The sequence below is a fragment of the Gossypium arboreum genome, chromosome 6 (genome assembly GCF_025698485.1).
Source record: "Gossypium arboreum isolate Shixiya-1 chromosome 6, ASM2569848v2, whole genome shotgun sequence".
NCBI lineage: Eukaryota > Viridiplantae > Streptophyta > Magnoliopsida > Malvales > Malvaceae > Gossypium > Gossypium arboreum.
The window spans coordinates 26,108,165-26,122,344 of NC_069075.1; the positions used below are offsets into that span (position 1 = coordinate 26,108,165).

Sequence of the window (14,180 nt, forward strand, 5' to 3'; positions counted from 1 at the left end):
GTACTCTATATATATGGAGGGTGTGTCTCCATTGAATTGAGTATGGACAGCGGATCGGGTAAGTACCTCGAGCTCATGACGAATAGAGAATACGTTCATGCTTGGGGTTGAATTTGGTAAGCCTTAAATCTATGTGATGATTGAAATTGTATGGTTGTGCTGGAAAATGAGTTAATGTGTAAAATGCTTGATTATCTTGTTGTGTAGAATATGAAATGTGGATGTATGACTTGGCGAGATTGGACCGAAGGGTCCGAGGTATTATGGTATAGATTCGATATGGATGAGTACCTAGCCTCATTTTGTTGTACATGTTGTAGTAACTTTATCAGTGGATTGATGAATGCTTATGACTTACTGAGTTGTAAACTCACTCGGTGTTTTTTTTGTCACCCATTTTAGGTCTCTCGGACTCGTATTGTTTGCGTGATCGGGACCGTCGTTGAAGTCATCACACCGGCTGAAATCTTGTGGTATTGTTTTCGTTGTTGAAGAACATTTGGCTTGTATAGGCTATTATATTTTGTCGAATTGTGGGTTGTAAACTTTAAGCCATGTGAAAATGGCCTATGTGGTCGTCGAGTGGGATGCTAGAACCTATAGCCACGAGTCTTAGAAACTCTAATTTTGATAAGGTGGCCATAATTTGTGTCATGTATGATGGATGATTAAGGCCAAGGAAAGATTCATGAAATTGGCATAGTCTACTGCAGTAACTGTTGCGGATAGCAGCAGTGAGATGAGATTGAAAAATCACTAAAAATAGTAGAAGTAGAATTAAATAGTGAGTAAATTATGGAATTGAACCTTGATGAATCTATTTTTATATGGACAAAACGAAACGACCATATGAGCAGTATACTGAGAAATATTAAAGTTCTCGCGAGACAGGGCCAGAATGGTCTCTGGGTCCCCTGTCGCGACTTTTAAAATTTACCATAAATTATCCAGAAATAATTAGGAGTCATGCCTTATATGTAAAGATTCCATTTTCAGTCTAGTTTCATTAGAAACAAACGGCACCAGTATTAAAGCCCTGTACAGAGAGATATTCAAGTTGTAATGCACGAAGGTCAGAGCAGTCGATCCCTGTAACATGGGTGACTTTAACTAATAAACTGTACCAATTGGCCCAACAAAAAATTCTAAAAATAAATCCATGGATGGGTATGTGAGTCTAAATTCAGGGAAAATTTACGAAACCAGTTTCCGAGTTTTGAAACTCGAGATATGATTTTTAAGGCGACGGTGACGCAGTTTTCCAGCCTGACTGGTAATGTCAAATTGGTTGGTACCTTGAGAGGATTTGGCCGTTAACCCCTCGTGTCCGACACCGGCGACGGTCACGAGTTAGGGGTGTTACAACACCATTCACCTACTATTTTTCCTTTTCTCATTAAGGAACAAAGCTAAGCAATGGTTGAATTCGTTACCACAAGGTTTTATCACTACATGGGACCAAGTAATTGAGAAACTCTTACTAAAGTACTTCCTACTGGCTAAGACAACCAAGTTAAGGAATGATATCTCTTCCTTCGTTCAGATCAACTTAGAGACCCTATATGATGAATGGGAGAGGTAAAGGATTTATTAAGACAGTGCCCTCCCCATGGGTTACCGCTATGGCTATAGGTTCAAACCTTCTAAAACAGTTTGAATCCTTCAACTAGGCAATTAAATGATGCAGCAGCCAGTGGTACTCTGAACAATAAATCACCCAAAGTGGCATATGAATTTATAGAGGAGATAGCACTGAATAATTATCAGTGCCAGGTCATGAGGACAAAGTCGATGAAAGTAGCCGATGTTTTTAATTAGATGCGGTCACCATGTTATCGAATTAGGTAGGACTTTTAAATAAGAAAATTGATAGCTTATATGGTTCTACGCAGGTACATCCGGTAATGCAGTGTGATACGAATGGAGGAGGAATGAACAATCTAGAATGTAACGAACAAATCAAATATATGGGTAATAATTCTAGGCCTCAAAATAATCCTTACAGTAACACCTATAATGTAAGTTGGAGGAACCATCCCAATTTCTCCTAGGGTGGTCAAGGAAACCAAAGACCACAACCCTCTCTAGGCTTTCAAAAACAACCTTACCAGTAAGAGAAAAAGTCGAATCTCGAGGAGATGTTGACGAAATTTATCTCAGTGTCTGAAACCCATTTTCAAAACACTGAAGCAGCACTTAAAAATCAGCAAGCGTCAATTCAAGAACTTGAGAACCAAATCGGTTAACTTGCTAAACTGATTTCGGAACAACCACAAGATAGCTTGCCTAGCAATACTGAAACTAACCCAAGAGAGTAGCTTCATGCAATTACTGTTCAAGATGAATAAGGGTCAGTTGAATCTGAATCAGAATTAGAATCGAGGCAAGAAACTGTGGTAAGTAACGATAAGGTCGAGGTAAGCCAGAATTAACAAGAACCGGTCAGCAAGGAATATAAACCCCGTGTGTCATATCCTAACGCGATGAAGAAATACCAAAAAGAACGAAAAATTTGGTAAATTTCTTAAACTTCTTAAAAAAATTACATTTAAACTTACCGTTTATTGAAGCTCTTTCGCAGATGCCCAATTCCGTTAAATTTTTAAAGGAGTTTTTGGAAAACAAATGGAAGTTAGATGATTCATTGCACATGGAGCTAAATGCAGTGTGCTCAGCCATTTTACAAAATAAAATACCCAACAAATTGAAAGATTCAGGGAGTTTTACTATTCCTTGTTTAATTGGTAGTTTAAATGTTAATAATGCTTTGGCTGATTTAGAGGATAGTATTAATGTCATACCCTATAAAATGTTTAAACAATTAGGTCTTGGGAAACCCAAATAAACTAGGATAAGTATTCAATTAGCAAATAGAACCATTAGATTTCTTATGGGTATATTGGTGATATTCTTGTCAAAATTGATAAATTCATATTCCCAGTTGATTTCATTATTTTAGACATGGATGAGGATAGTGATATACCTTTAATTCTAGGTCGGCCCTTTTTACCGACTAGTAGAACTATTATTGATGTTGGTATAGGTGAATTAATGCTTTGTGTAGGTGATGACACGATTACACTCCAAACTCGTGATTCTATTAAGACATCTAGTGATTGAGATAATTATACGAGTTCTGTTAATATGAGTAACCTTGTGGCTCAAACTTCTTTGTAGAAAACCCTTCGAAAAAACAAAATAGAGCCACGTTTCAGTCCATACGACAAAAATAGAATGACTCATGAAGAACTAATGTTACGGATTGATGAACTAGGAGAATGGTGGACACATGTCAAAGAGAAACCGAGAATACACGATGCAGAACTAAATGGACGCCATGATGAGCATGTGGATGGAACGAACCAATTTAAGGTTGGGGACAAGGTACTGGTAGATAAAATGGATCCTCGAATGGCCACTTTGGAGCTTGATGCAAACAGATCAAATCCCTTTATGGTATTAATTGTCTTTCCATACGGTACAGTCAAGGTAACTCATTCTGAATTTGACATATTTAAGGTAAATAGTACTCGACTAAAACTTTATTTTAATAATAAAATTGACAGTGAGAAAGAGGAGTCTAGACTCTGTGAACCACCGTGATCGTGGGAATATGAGGTAAGTTGAGCTTAAACTTTAAATAAACGCTTCTTGGGAGGAAACCTGAGTGTTAATGATAAACTGTAATTTATACATATTTTTACCTCATACTTAGCATATTTTTGGATGAATTATTCTTAGATTTGGTGAATTCGATGCTCCTAATCCTTTAATTTCATGTTTTATACTTAGATGAGCATAGGAGAGTAAAAAGAGCGAGAAACGGGCAGAAAACAGAGAAAATGGACCAACATAGGAAATCAACACGGCCTGGACTTCCTCACATAAGTAAGCCACACGGCCGTGTCCATTTGGTAGAATCGAAGCATGACTTACACGGGTAGACCACACACCCGTGCCTATGTAACAGCCTTGAACACGGATTGAAGAAATCGCACACGGGCGTATCCCTGTCGGGCCCAAGTTTAGTTCTATTTGGAAAAGGCCACTCTTGAGGGCTTTTAGGCATTCTAAAGCCTATTTAAACACCTGAGGAGGAACTTAGAAGAGACACACGGAGTAGGAGGCAGGGAATTACTCGAAGAAAGCCGATTGATCCATCTCAGAAGTCGGATTCACCTTCAAGACTGAAGATCTCCCTTCAATTCCCTTTAAGAGTTCTTAGGTTTTCTTTATGTTTTGTTATTATTATTCTTTTGAGATGTTTTCTTTCGTAAATATGAACTAAACCCCCTAAATACCTAAGGGGAATTAAACCTAAGACGAATCTTGTTATTATTATCTGAATTGTATAATAAATATTTAACTTGTTCTTAATTATGAATTCTTAATTCTTGCTTTAATATTCCAGGATATTGATTCAAGTATTGATGTGCTTATTCAGATGAGCAAAAGTCCCTGTCTAAGAGTAGATCTAACATAATTAAGCGGAGTTGATTGCACGCCTAGAGATAGGGTGACAAGATTTTGCTGGATTAGGGTGAAACCTAATAAGGGAATCCATAGAGCGAGTTAATGCAACACTAGGGAGTTAATTAGAAAGAGATTTCAATTAATCAACCTAGGGTTAGACGTTGTTAGTCTCGAGAGAGATAATAATATAAATTAGGGATTTCTACGGATCAAGTCAAGTGAATAAATCGTCTGATTCAGAGTCAATAACAAGTGAAGTCTAGGTGGATTTTTTCCCTTAGGTATTGTCCAAATCATTCAGTTTTTCGAAGAGTTATTTCCCCAATTTACTTTATGTGCATTCTTAGTTTAGTAATTAGTTTAGATAAAACAAACCCCTAAATTTTTAGGCTAGATAATAAAAAGAAAGTTAATACTAGTACTTTTAGTTCCTTTGGGTTCGACATCCCGGTCTTTCCATAAGCTATACTACTGTTCGATAAGGTGTGCTTGCCTTTGTCGTGATAATAGTTAGTTTTCAAGAACGGACATTCATAAATTATAAAACTTATTGCACGTATCACATCACACGATCATTTAACACTGCTAATTTTTTTAATTTTATTTCATGTTATTTTTAACATTAATTAATAATATTAATAAAAGGTGTGTTTTTGACCCACACGGCCTGGCCACGCGGGTGTGTGGGAACACACGGCCTGGACACATGGGCGTGTCGCAGGTCGTGTGTGAAATGGGGTAATCGACAGTGAGTTACACAGCCTGGCCACACGAGTGTATGGGATCTCACATGGGCGTGGGAGAAGCAAAAAAAAAAAAAAACACAAACAGCCTGGAGACACGACCGTGTGGCACACATAGCCTGGAGATACAACCATGTGGCACATACGGCCTGGACACACGGGCATGTCCTAGTTCGTGTGAAACCTAGATCTAATTTTTTCAATTTTAAATCAAGTCAGAGAGTTACACGGACGGCCGGCCCACGCGGGCGTGAGAGAACCGAAGGAGATCGTACACAATCTAGACACACAGCAGTGTGTACCACACGGCCTAGCCACACGGGCGTGTCCATGGCCGTGTGAAAACTGTCTTATTTTTTAGTTGCACATGCTAAACCCTAGATTTCATTTCTCAATTTGTATTTTTCTACTTCCCCAACCAAGCCACCCCTTTTATTTTATTTTATTTTATTTATTTATTATTTTTATATTATTTATTTTTATTTTACTAATTTTTTATTTTATTTATTTATTATTCTTATACTTAGATTTTGAATTTATTTTAATCTTTCTATTATTTCTATTATTTTAATATTATTTTTACTATTATTATTACAAATACCTTTAAATTTATTGGTATCATTGAGTTTATTATTAATATTATTATTTTTATTTTATTTTTATTTATCTTTCTTTCTTATTTTGTTTTAGTTGCTTTATTTTTATTATTTTTAAAAATTTTTTAATTATTAGCTTTTGAAATATATTTTTACGGTTGTTTCTAATCGAGTTATAATAGCTTAATCTTCTCTATTATTTGTGTTTATTTTCTTATTAGTTTGCTAGGAATTATGCGTTACATTTAGATTTGACTACAATTCCGCTTTCCACTATTTTGGAGATTTCATCCAATATTCAGGGCAATTTCAGTTTTCTCCCTCTCTTATGATATTCTGTTTATACTGTGATTAGATATGTTTGTACATTAAGGATAATGTACATCTTAAGTGTGGGGAGGTTATTTATATATTTATTAGAAAATCCCTAAATTATGTCTTATGTTTATGTAATTTTCTCATACTTATTTTAGAATGAAATTTTATCGATTTGTAACTTTTATTGATGTGTTTTGGATAGATATTTGTGCATTGGTTGTTTTAAACTTTAAGATATGAGAGAATCAAGCATGATAAGTATATTTTCAGAATTAAAAATTTTAGGTTGTTTCCCTGAATTGAGGTATTATATTGAAGTTTTAAATTTACAAGTTTGACATCAAAAAACCATAATTTTTGTGAGATTTTGAGCCTTTAAAGCATACATTTTCTTGCTTGTTTTATTATTGATTATGAGTGTGTCAATTTGATTTGTTATTCTAGAACTTGCTTCGATTATGCATGTCGAGACCACACCTTTTGATGTGATATACTGAGATGAAAAAGGTACTTAGGTTTTAACTCACTTATCCCATAAAAAAGCCTACCTACATAATTAACCCTTAGTGAACCCCATTGAGCCTAACACACCGTTTCTTCGTTTATCCATTAATGTTAACCCATAAATCTTTTTTTTTCATTGAAACTTTTTCCCGTTTTATTGGTTCCCTTTTTGTCGAGATTTGAATTGGTTAATTGCCTAATTATGCTCTTTTCTTTGATTTGTTGAATTATTTCTTATTAAAAAATAAAGAGAAAGAGAATCGAAAAAAAATATTGTTTAGTATTTAGTTCTATGTTGATTGAGCTTGGATAGTTAAATTCATATTTTGAGAAGAAGCTCATTTTTATTCTTGAATAATTTTTGATTGATGTAATTGTTTTTAATTCAGCATTTGTATGTTTTTCTAGGTTGGTAATTTATCAATTCGATCTTGATTTTAACCAACTTTTTCAGCCTTTCTTTACACCCTTAACCTAATCCCCATTACAACCTCTTAAAGACCTTTTGATTTGTGTATCATATCATTTTATAATAGTGGAGATTTGATTTTAATGCAAGCCTATGGTAATGACTTTTCTTGTTTGACCATCGAGTGCTTATTCTTAAATCTTAAACACTTTAAGTGATTTGAGTGAACCTTTAGTGAGAATGTCGATTCTTGTCGATTTTGAATTAAATGTAATTTCTTAGATTAAGGGGAAATACCTATGTTTTCATGCCTTAAAAATGTTTGACTTGGATTGTTTGAATCTTTAGTGCTCTTTTAGTTGAATTATCAATGTATGATTATTTGTGAATTATTTTGAAACATTATTGATGAGAATTATAAGTTGAGAAAGATTAATTTTAATTGTGAGTTGAAGATTTTGCTTCAGGATAAGCAAACGCTTAAGTGTGGGGATATTTGATAAGCCATAAAAGTAACATGTTTTTAATCCTATTCTTGATGCGTTTTTGGATGATTTATTATGTAAATTAGTGAATTTGATGCTCCTAATCCTCTAAATTCATGTTTCTATACTTAGGTAAGCATAGGGGAGCGAAAAGAGAAAAAAAGAGCCAAAATTAGACAAATAGAGCTATTTTCAAGATCCACACGTCCTGGGCATTTCTACACAGGTTGGCCACATGCCCATGTGCCAGCCCGTATCGATATCTCACCCTACTTCCTAGATATGAGAAAAAAAAACCCAATTTTTAGGCTTTCTAAGCATTCTAAAGTCTATAAATACCAATTAGAAGAAGATATAAGGGGGAACTCAGAGAAGATTGAAAAAAAGACTCAAAGAACGCCATCAAAATCAATTCAGAAGCAAATCTCCTTCAAGATTGAAGATCTCCATTTAATTTCTTTCGAAGTTTTATTGAGTTTCTTTATGTCTTGTTGTTATCCTAATTTTGAGATGTTTTTATTCCAGATTATTAACTAACTTCCTTACATACCTAGGGAAGATGAAACCTATGATGAATCTTATTATTTGATTTCTGATTTATATGATAAATACTTTATTCTTGTTCTCAATTATGTATGCTTATTTTGTGTTTTAATATTTTCAGGATATTAATTCATGTTTAATGTGCTTATTTCAATGGAGCAAAAGTCCATGTTTAAGAGTAGATCTAGCATAATTGAGTGGAGTTGCATGCAACCTTAAAAATAGGACGACATAAATCTACCGGATTAGAGTAATATCTAATAGGGAAATCCATAGATCGAGTGAATGTGACAATAGGGGTTTCAATTAGAAGGAGATTTCAATTAATCAACCTAGAGTCAATTGTTCTTACTCTCGAAAGAGATATTAACATAATTTAGGGATTTCTACGGATCAAGACACGAGTGAATAAATTGTTTAATTCAGATTCAGAATAATAGGTGAAGTCTAGGTGGATTCTTTCCTGGGTATTGTCTTTCTCTTTGGTTATCTTCGATTATTTTCCCATTTCATTCTCTATTGCATTCGTAGTTAAATTAGATTAGTAATTTTAGATTAAAAACAATCACTTTAATTTATCGGTTAAATAATAAAAAAATGATAATTACTAGTACGTTTAGTCCTCGTGGATATGATATTCCCTACTCACCATAACTATACTATTGTTCGATAGGTGCGCTTGCTTTAGTTGTATTTATAGTTATTTTAGTGACCATCACTAGTGCACGAGATCAAGCAACCACTCGACCACCTATTATTTAGGTCTATTTGAGAGGACAAGTGCCTCACACATGTCCTTTACCCATCATTTCATTTGAGGATCTTGTTTCAAGTGATTATGATCGAACCCTTGATCTTCCAATCACACATTGATAAGGTAAATGTTAGTGCATTATCTTATCTCATTTTTCATTTCTTATGCTCATTTATTTCCTGTGTCCAGTTTCTTTACTGTATCTTTAGATTGTTTTTTTCATTATTAAGTCTGTTAGTGAAGCCTTGTCCTACCCTAGCTAGCATGATGTAATGATAAAAGAAATGACAACTTTAAATGATAATGGTACTTGAGATTTGGTAACTCTGGTGGTGGGAAAAAAGGTAATTGGATGAAAATGGGTATTTGCAGTCAAAGTCAATCTAGATTGGTTGATAGCACATCTTGTTGTTAAGGACTATGCATAAACATATGGCATCAACTATTTTGATACTTTATTTCCAGTTGTTAAACTTGCTTCAGTTTCTCTGTTCAACGGCTACATATGGGTGGCCCTTGCATTAGTTGGATATAAATATGCCTTTTTTACCTGATGGCATTCAAGACGATATCCATATAGAGAAACCATCAAGGATTGTTGCTTAAGGGAGAATAAAAAGGTTAGTCAACTTTGTAAATCTTTGTATAGATTGAAATAAAGTCTTCATGCTTGGTTTGGAAATTTAGTGAGGCAATTCAAGCAATTTGATTTAGGAAAAGTACTTGTGATTGCTCGATATTCTACACACCGAAAATAAGGTATAATCCTACTAGTGGTGCATGTTGATGATATTGTAATTATCAAAAGTGATGAGGCTAGCATTAAGGCCTTAAAATATTTTCTTCATACTCAATTTCAAACAAAAGACTTAGGAAATATGTACTATTTATGGGTTATTGAAGTCACCAAAAGTAAGAAGGGTATTTTCTATCTAAAAGGAAATATACTTTTGACCTATTAGTGGATACTAGAAAATTGGGGTGCAAGTCATGTAGCATACACATAAAGCCTAATCTATAACTTATGAAGGAATATGGTATTTTATTTGAAAATTCTAAGAGGTATAGAAGGTTAATTGGAAAGCTAAATTACCTTACAATGAGTCACCTTAATATTGCTTATTCTATTAGCATTGTAAGTCAATTCAAGTCCTCTCTAACTTCTGAAACATTGGGCAACTTGGGAATACATTCTTAGCTATCTAAAAGGGGCTCCAATATGTGGAATTTTATATAAGAATAATGGATACACAAATATTGAAAGTTTTCCAAATGAAGGTTGCGTGGGATCTAAAATGGATATGAGATCTACTACTGAATATTATGTTTTGGGGGAGGAAAACTATTTTTTTTTCAAAAAACAAGAAAGAAAATGTAGTATCCTGATTAAGTATATAGTTAGAATTCAAAGCTATGAGAATATGTGTGTGAAGTTGTATGATTGAAGAAACTACTAAGTTAATTAGGCTTTAAGATATCATTGCCCAAGTTGCACTTCACATAACTAATAATCTTGTATTTCATGCACAGAATGAGCACATCAAAATTGATTGTCATTTTGTTCATGGGAAGATCTAATAAAATCCCATTTCTATAAGTTATGCTAAAATTGGAGAATAATTATGAGGTATCTTTACAAACCTTTAAATGAAGATTAAGTTGATTATATTTGTAACAACTAGGACATGATTGATATTTATGATCCAGCTTAAAGGGGGTGTTAGAAAATATATTGTATAATTGTAACTATATAGTTGATTTATAAAGAGTTTATTTTCTTTCCTTTTAGGTTAAGGTATAGTTATAAAGATGTACTTTAAGCTTTGCTTGGTAGAATACAAAAAAACTTATAAGGATGAAAAAATAATGGGGTAGAAAACTAGAATGATGGAAAACATAATTTTTTTTTCTATGTTTGTGTTTGGTAGTAAAAATGGAAAAGTAGAAAGAAAAGATAATTTTCTTTACATCCATTACTTAGTAAAGTTGAAAAAAGAAAGAAAATAAAATAAAATAAACCATTTGAAAAATGCATAATTTTGAACTTACACCTCTCTCATTTTCTCTCATCTCATCATGCCATTGTGAAAGTATTGATTTTTATGAGTTAGGATGGAATTTGATCATCTTTCCTTTTTTTTTTTTCTCTTTCCTCTCCCTTTTCTTCTCTACCAAGCATACTATAAATTTATTTTCTTTTCACTTTTTCACACTCTCCTCTATTCCCTCTACTTTTCCCCAAATCTCCTGATTATATTATTATTATTCTATTTTTTAAATTCATAAATTCTGTTTACACATTGTAATTAATCTATTTTATAAAGGTGATAGCAAAGCATTTGCTTAACATCCAAAACAATTCCTTCATATGAGATTTGGAAAGGGAATAGAGGAAAATATACTAGGAAATACTTTAGTGAAATATAAACATTATATTGACCCTTAAACTTATGAAAGCTTACATTTTTTCCAGATGAGTGCTTGTAAAACGTCGACTAATTCCTACTAATCTGTTGAAACTGAGATCTCTGCAAGCAATTTGAACAAAAAAGAACTATTATTAACTCCCAGTATAATACATTTAGTAGACATGAAAGAGACACATAACAATCAATAGCCCATTATTTGTTTGATCAACGAAAATCTAAACTACTGTGAAATTGAGAATGTCAACTAAAGCTTGACATGTCTATGAACTTTGTAAACATGTCTCTGAAGGTGTAAACAAAATATTAAGGATAGAAGGCTGCCAAGCAACTAATAAAAGGAAGTCCATCAGGAAAAGACCTACTCACAAATATTTATGATGAGTGAAAATGACATAATTGGGAAGATTCTTATGTTCATAGTGCATTTGTCATTTCTTTAGAGCTGAAGCATGAAGTTTTAACCTTCCTGAATGAATATGTTTTGGTTAATGTTGCCAATAGTAATAAATTATTTACGGATGACCAAATTTTCTAAAGGTTCATCTTAAACTCACTTTCAAGTTCAGCAGAATAATCATTCATTCCTAAGATGTCTTTAATCAAAACACTATGAAATTTTTAGAAGTAATAGAGTATAAGAAATTGTTACTATCAATCATGAGTAGTTATAATCTAGAAGGCATAGACGATTGGAATTAAACTAAGAACAACAGATTTACATAATTCTTAGTTTTGGCAAGTCTGATAAAAAGGCAGGTACTTCTCCATAGATGTTACAGCTCCTCAACATCCTGCAACATAATTAATTTCATTTAAGAACATTGCAACAAAGTGTACATTCTTCTTATTTTCAAGAATTATTATGTAGAAACAACTCACAATCTTTCAAGGTCTTTCATGTTTCTTAAGAAGGGAAATTGTGAAACTCCCCCATTAAGGTCACTAATTCTTCTGCATGAGATTTATCAGAAAGGTTGTTTATCAATCATGAGTAAATTTATTATATTTTGAAAGGAACTTATTGCATTCATGGAGATTTTGCCTAAGATGGCTTGCAAACTTACAATTCAGTTAAGTTAGTTAAGGAAGATATGCTAGGAGGAATTGGGCCCTCAAAACCACTGGCTGAGATCTCTCTGTTAACCAAGAACAAATGAGCTACAATAACTTGCACTGTAAGCCTCTTGAAAGATGTAAAAGGGGCAAGATACTTACAACTTTTGAAGTTGTGTCCAATTTCCATAAATGTTAGGTATCCTTCCAATGAAGTTGTTGCTCCCAATCCTACTGCATATTGACAAACATGAAAACGATGTTCCGTGACATCAAAACCTGAATTTCGATGTCAAAATCCGATATTTTAGCCACAAGATTGCATAACCACCAAGGTTACAAGAACTTACAATTCTGTTAACTTGGTCAACTGGGTGAGAGCCTGGGGTAACTCTCCTGTGAGATAGTTGGCATTAAGAACACTGTAGTCACCAACGAAGAAGATCAAATCAGTGTCTACATAGCTAAACTCAGTTCCTCCATTACTCCAACTCTTCATCTTCTCACTATTAGTCATGTCAGATATCCTGATATAGGTACAGAGATCCAGCCCTCTAAATACATGAAAATGTTTTTTTTTTCTTTTGAAAAAAAAAAACTGAACCAGACCTATCCATATCAGAGACCTATCCATACCCCAAATACGCAAGAAACATAGGATTATTGATATATTAGATAATATCTTTTGAAAATTAAAGAATTCTTAGGCTGTATTCACTAATAATTAAATATAAATGTATTAACAGCAAGAGAAAAGGGGACCAACAGCTTCTCCAAATTAACCAAATTCCCAAGCCGTGGAGGAATAGGTCCAAAAAACATGTTGCTCTCGAGGGACCTGAACATGCAACAATTGATTAGAGCAGCTTTAACAAAATTAATAAAAGCTCATTAAACCATTACATCAAACAGAGATAGAAAAAAGAGAGACATTGTTAGAAGTTACTACATACAGGACTCTGAGTGTGGTAATATTCCCCAAGTACTTTGGAATAGGTCCAGATAATCGGTTGATAGAAGCACTCCTGAATTTCAATGAATGCGTTACACAATTAGTCTATCACTACAAAATCTTTTCCTTTTCTGTTTTTGAGAATACAAAGACTAAAACATGAATTTCAAAAGAAGCTTACAAGACTTCTAACTTTGTGGATGTCCATGCGGGTGGTATTGTACCACTAAGGTAGTTCCTTGAAAAATCACTATCAAGGAAAGCAAAAATATTTTCCCGTTAAAGAAACTAGAAAAGGTGAAAATCAGACCCCATTAAACCCAAAATTGCAAGCTTTTCTTACACTTGTCTAATGTAAGGTAGCTTAACCAGCGATGGTGGAAGCACACCAGGTAAATCTTGTCCTTTAAGAAAACTGCAATACTCAACAACATAAAAACCCAAAAAGTATCCAAACATATGGACCTGTTGTTTTGATTCTAGACAAAGGTTAATATTTGATGGCAATAATTGGTGCAAATAAAAGCTCAACCCTCCATTGCATCCTAGTCCCATAGCAGTAAGCCAATTCTCAAAACGACACAAGTATGAGTGATACGGGTCAGAACTGAAATATGGCAAACGGTGCATTTAGCATTAATGAAACGGTGCACAGTGACTTTAGTAAAAACGGGGCGTTTTGAATAAATATTCGTACTGTTAGTTTTAACCAATTTTGGATTATTTTGTTTTCTTATTTATATGCAGCTGTAATTGGATGGAAGGTTATGAAAACTGTTATCAAAGAAATTCCATCAATATGTCTTTCTCTTTCTTCTCAAATATTCTCCCTTCTTCTTCCTCTGTCTCTCTTTTCTAGTTTTATTTGTATAAATGAGTTGGTTCTGTTTAAGGCCAGTTAGCGCTAGAATTCCAAATAAT

The 14,180-nt window shown here is 33.6% G+C and overlaps 1 protein-coding gene and 1 non-coding gene across 2 annotated transcripts in view; both read right to left on the reverse strand.

Annotated features, from left to right (window-relative positions):
- LOC108481604 (probable LRR receptor-like serine/threonine-protein kinase At1g07650) overlaps window positions 1-13,856 on the reverse strand; it is a 35,633-nt gene extending 21,777 nt beyond the window's left edge. The window contains exons 1-10 of the mRNA XM_017784715.2: window positions 13,603-13,856; window positions 13,441-13,509; window positions 13,261-13,332; window positions 13,074-13,145; window positions 12,658-12,729; window positions 12,470-12,541; window positions 12,319-12,390; window positions 12,134-12,205; window positions 11,974-12,045; window positions 11,288-11,353 (exon numbers count right to left, since the gene is read on the reverse strand). Of these exons, the coding sequence (XP_017640204.2) occupies window positions 11,288-11,353; window positions 11,974-12,045; window positions 12,134-12,205; window positions 12,319-12,390; window positions 12,470-12,541; window positions 12,658-12,729; window positions 13,074-13,145; window positions 13,261-13,332; window positions 13,441-13,509; window positions 13,603-13,814 (851 nt within the window). The 5' untranslated portion in view covers window positions 13,815-13,856. The remainder of the gene's footprint in view (window positions 1-11,287; window positions 11,354-11,973; window positions 12,046-12,133; window positions 12,206-12,318; window positions 12,391-12,469; window positions 12,542-12,657; window positions 12,730-13,073; window positions 13,146-13,260; window positions 13,333-13,440; window positions 13,510-13,602) is intronic.
- On the reverse strand, window positions 1,511-1,616 carry LOC128294283 (small nucleolar RNA R71). Its single transcript, XR_008284597.1, has one exon. It is a non-coding gene; the product is annotated as a small nucleolar RNA R71 (small nucleolar RNA).
- Window positions 13,857-14,180: the final 324 nt, after the last annotated feature.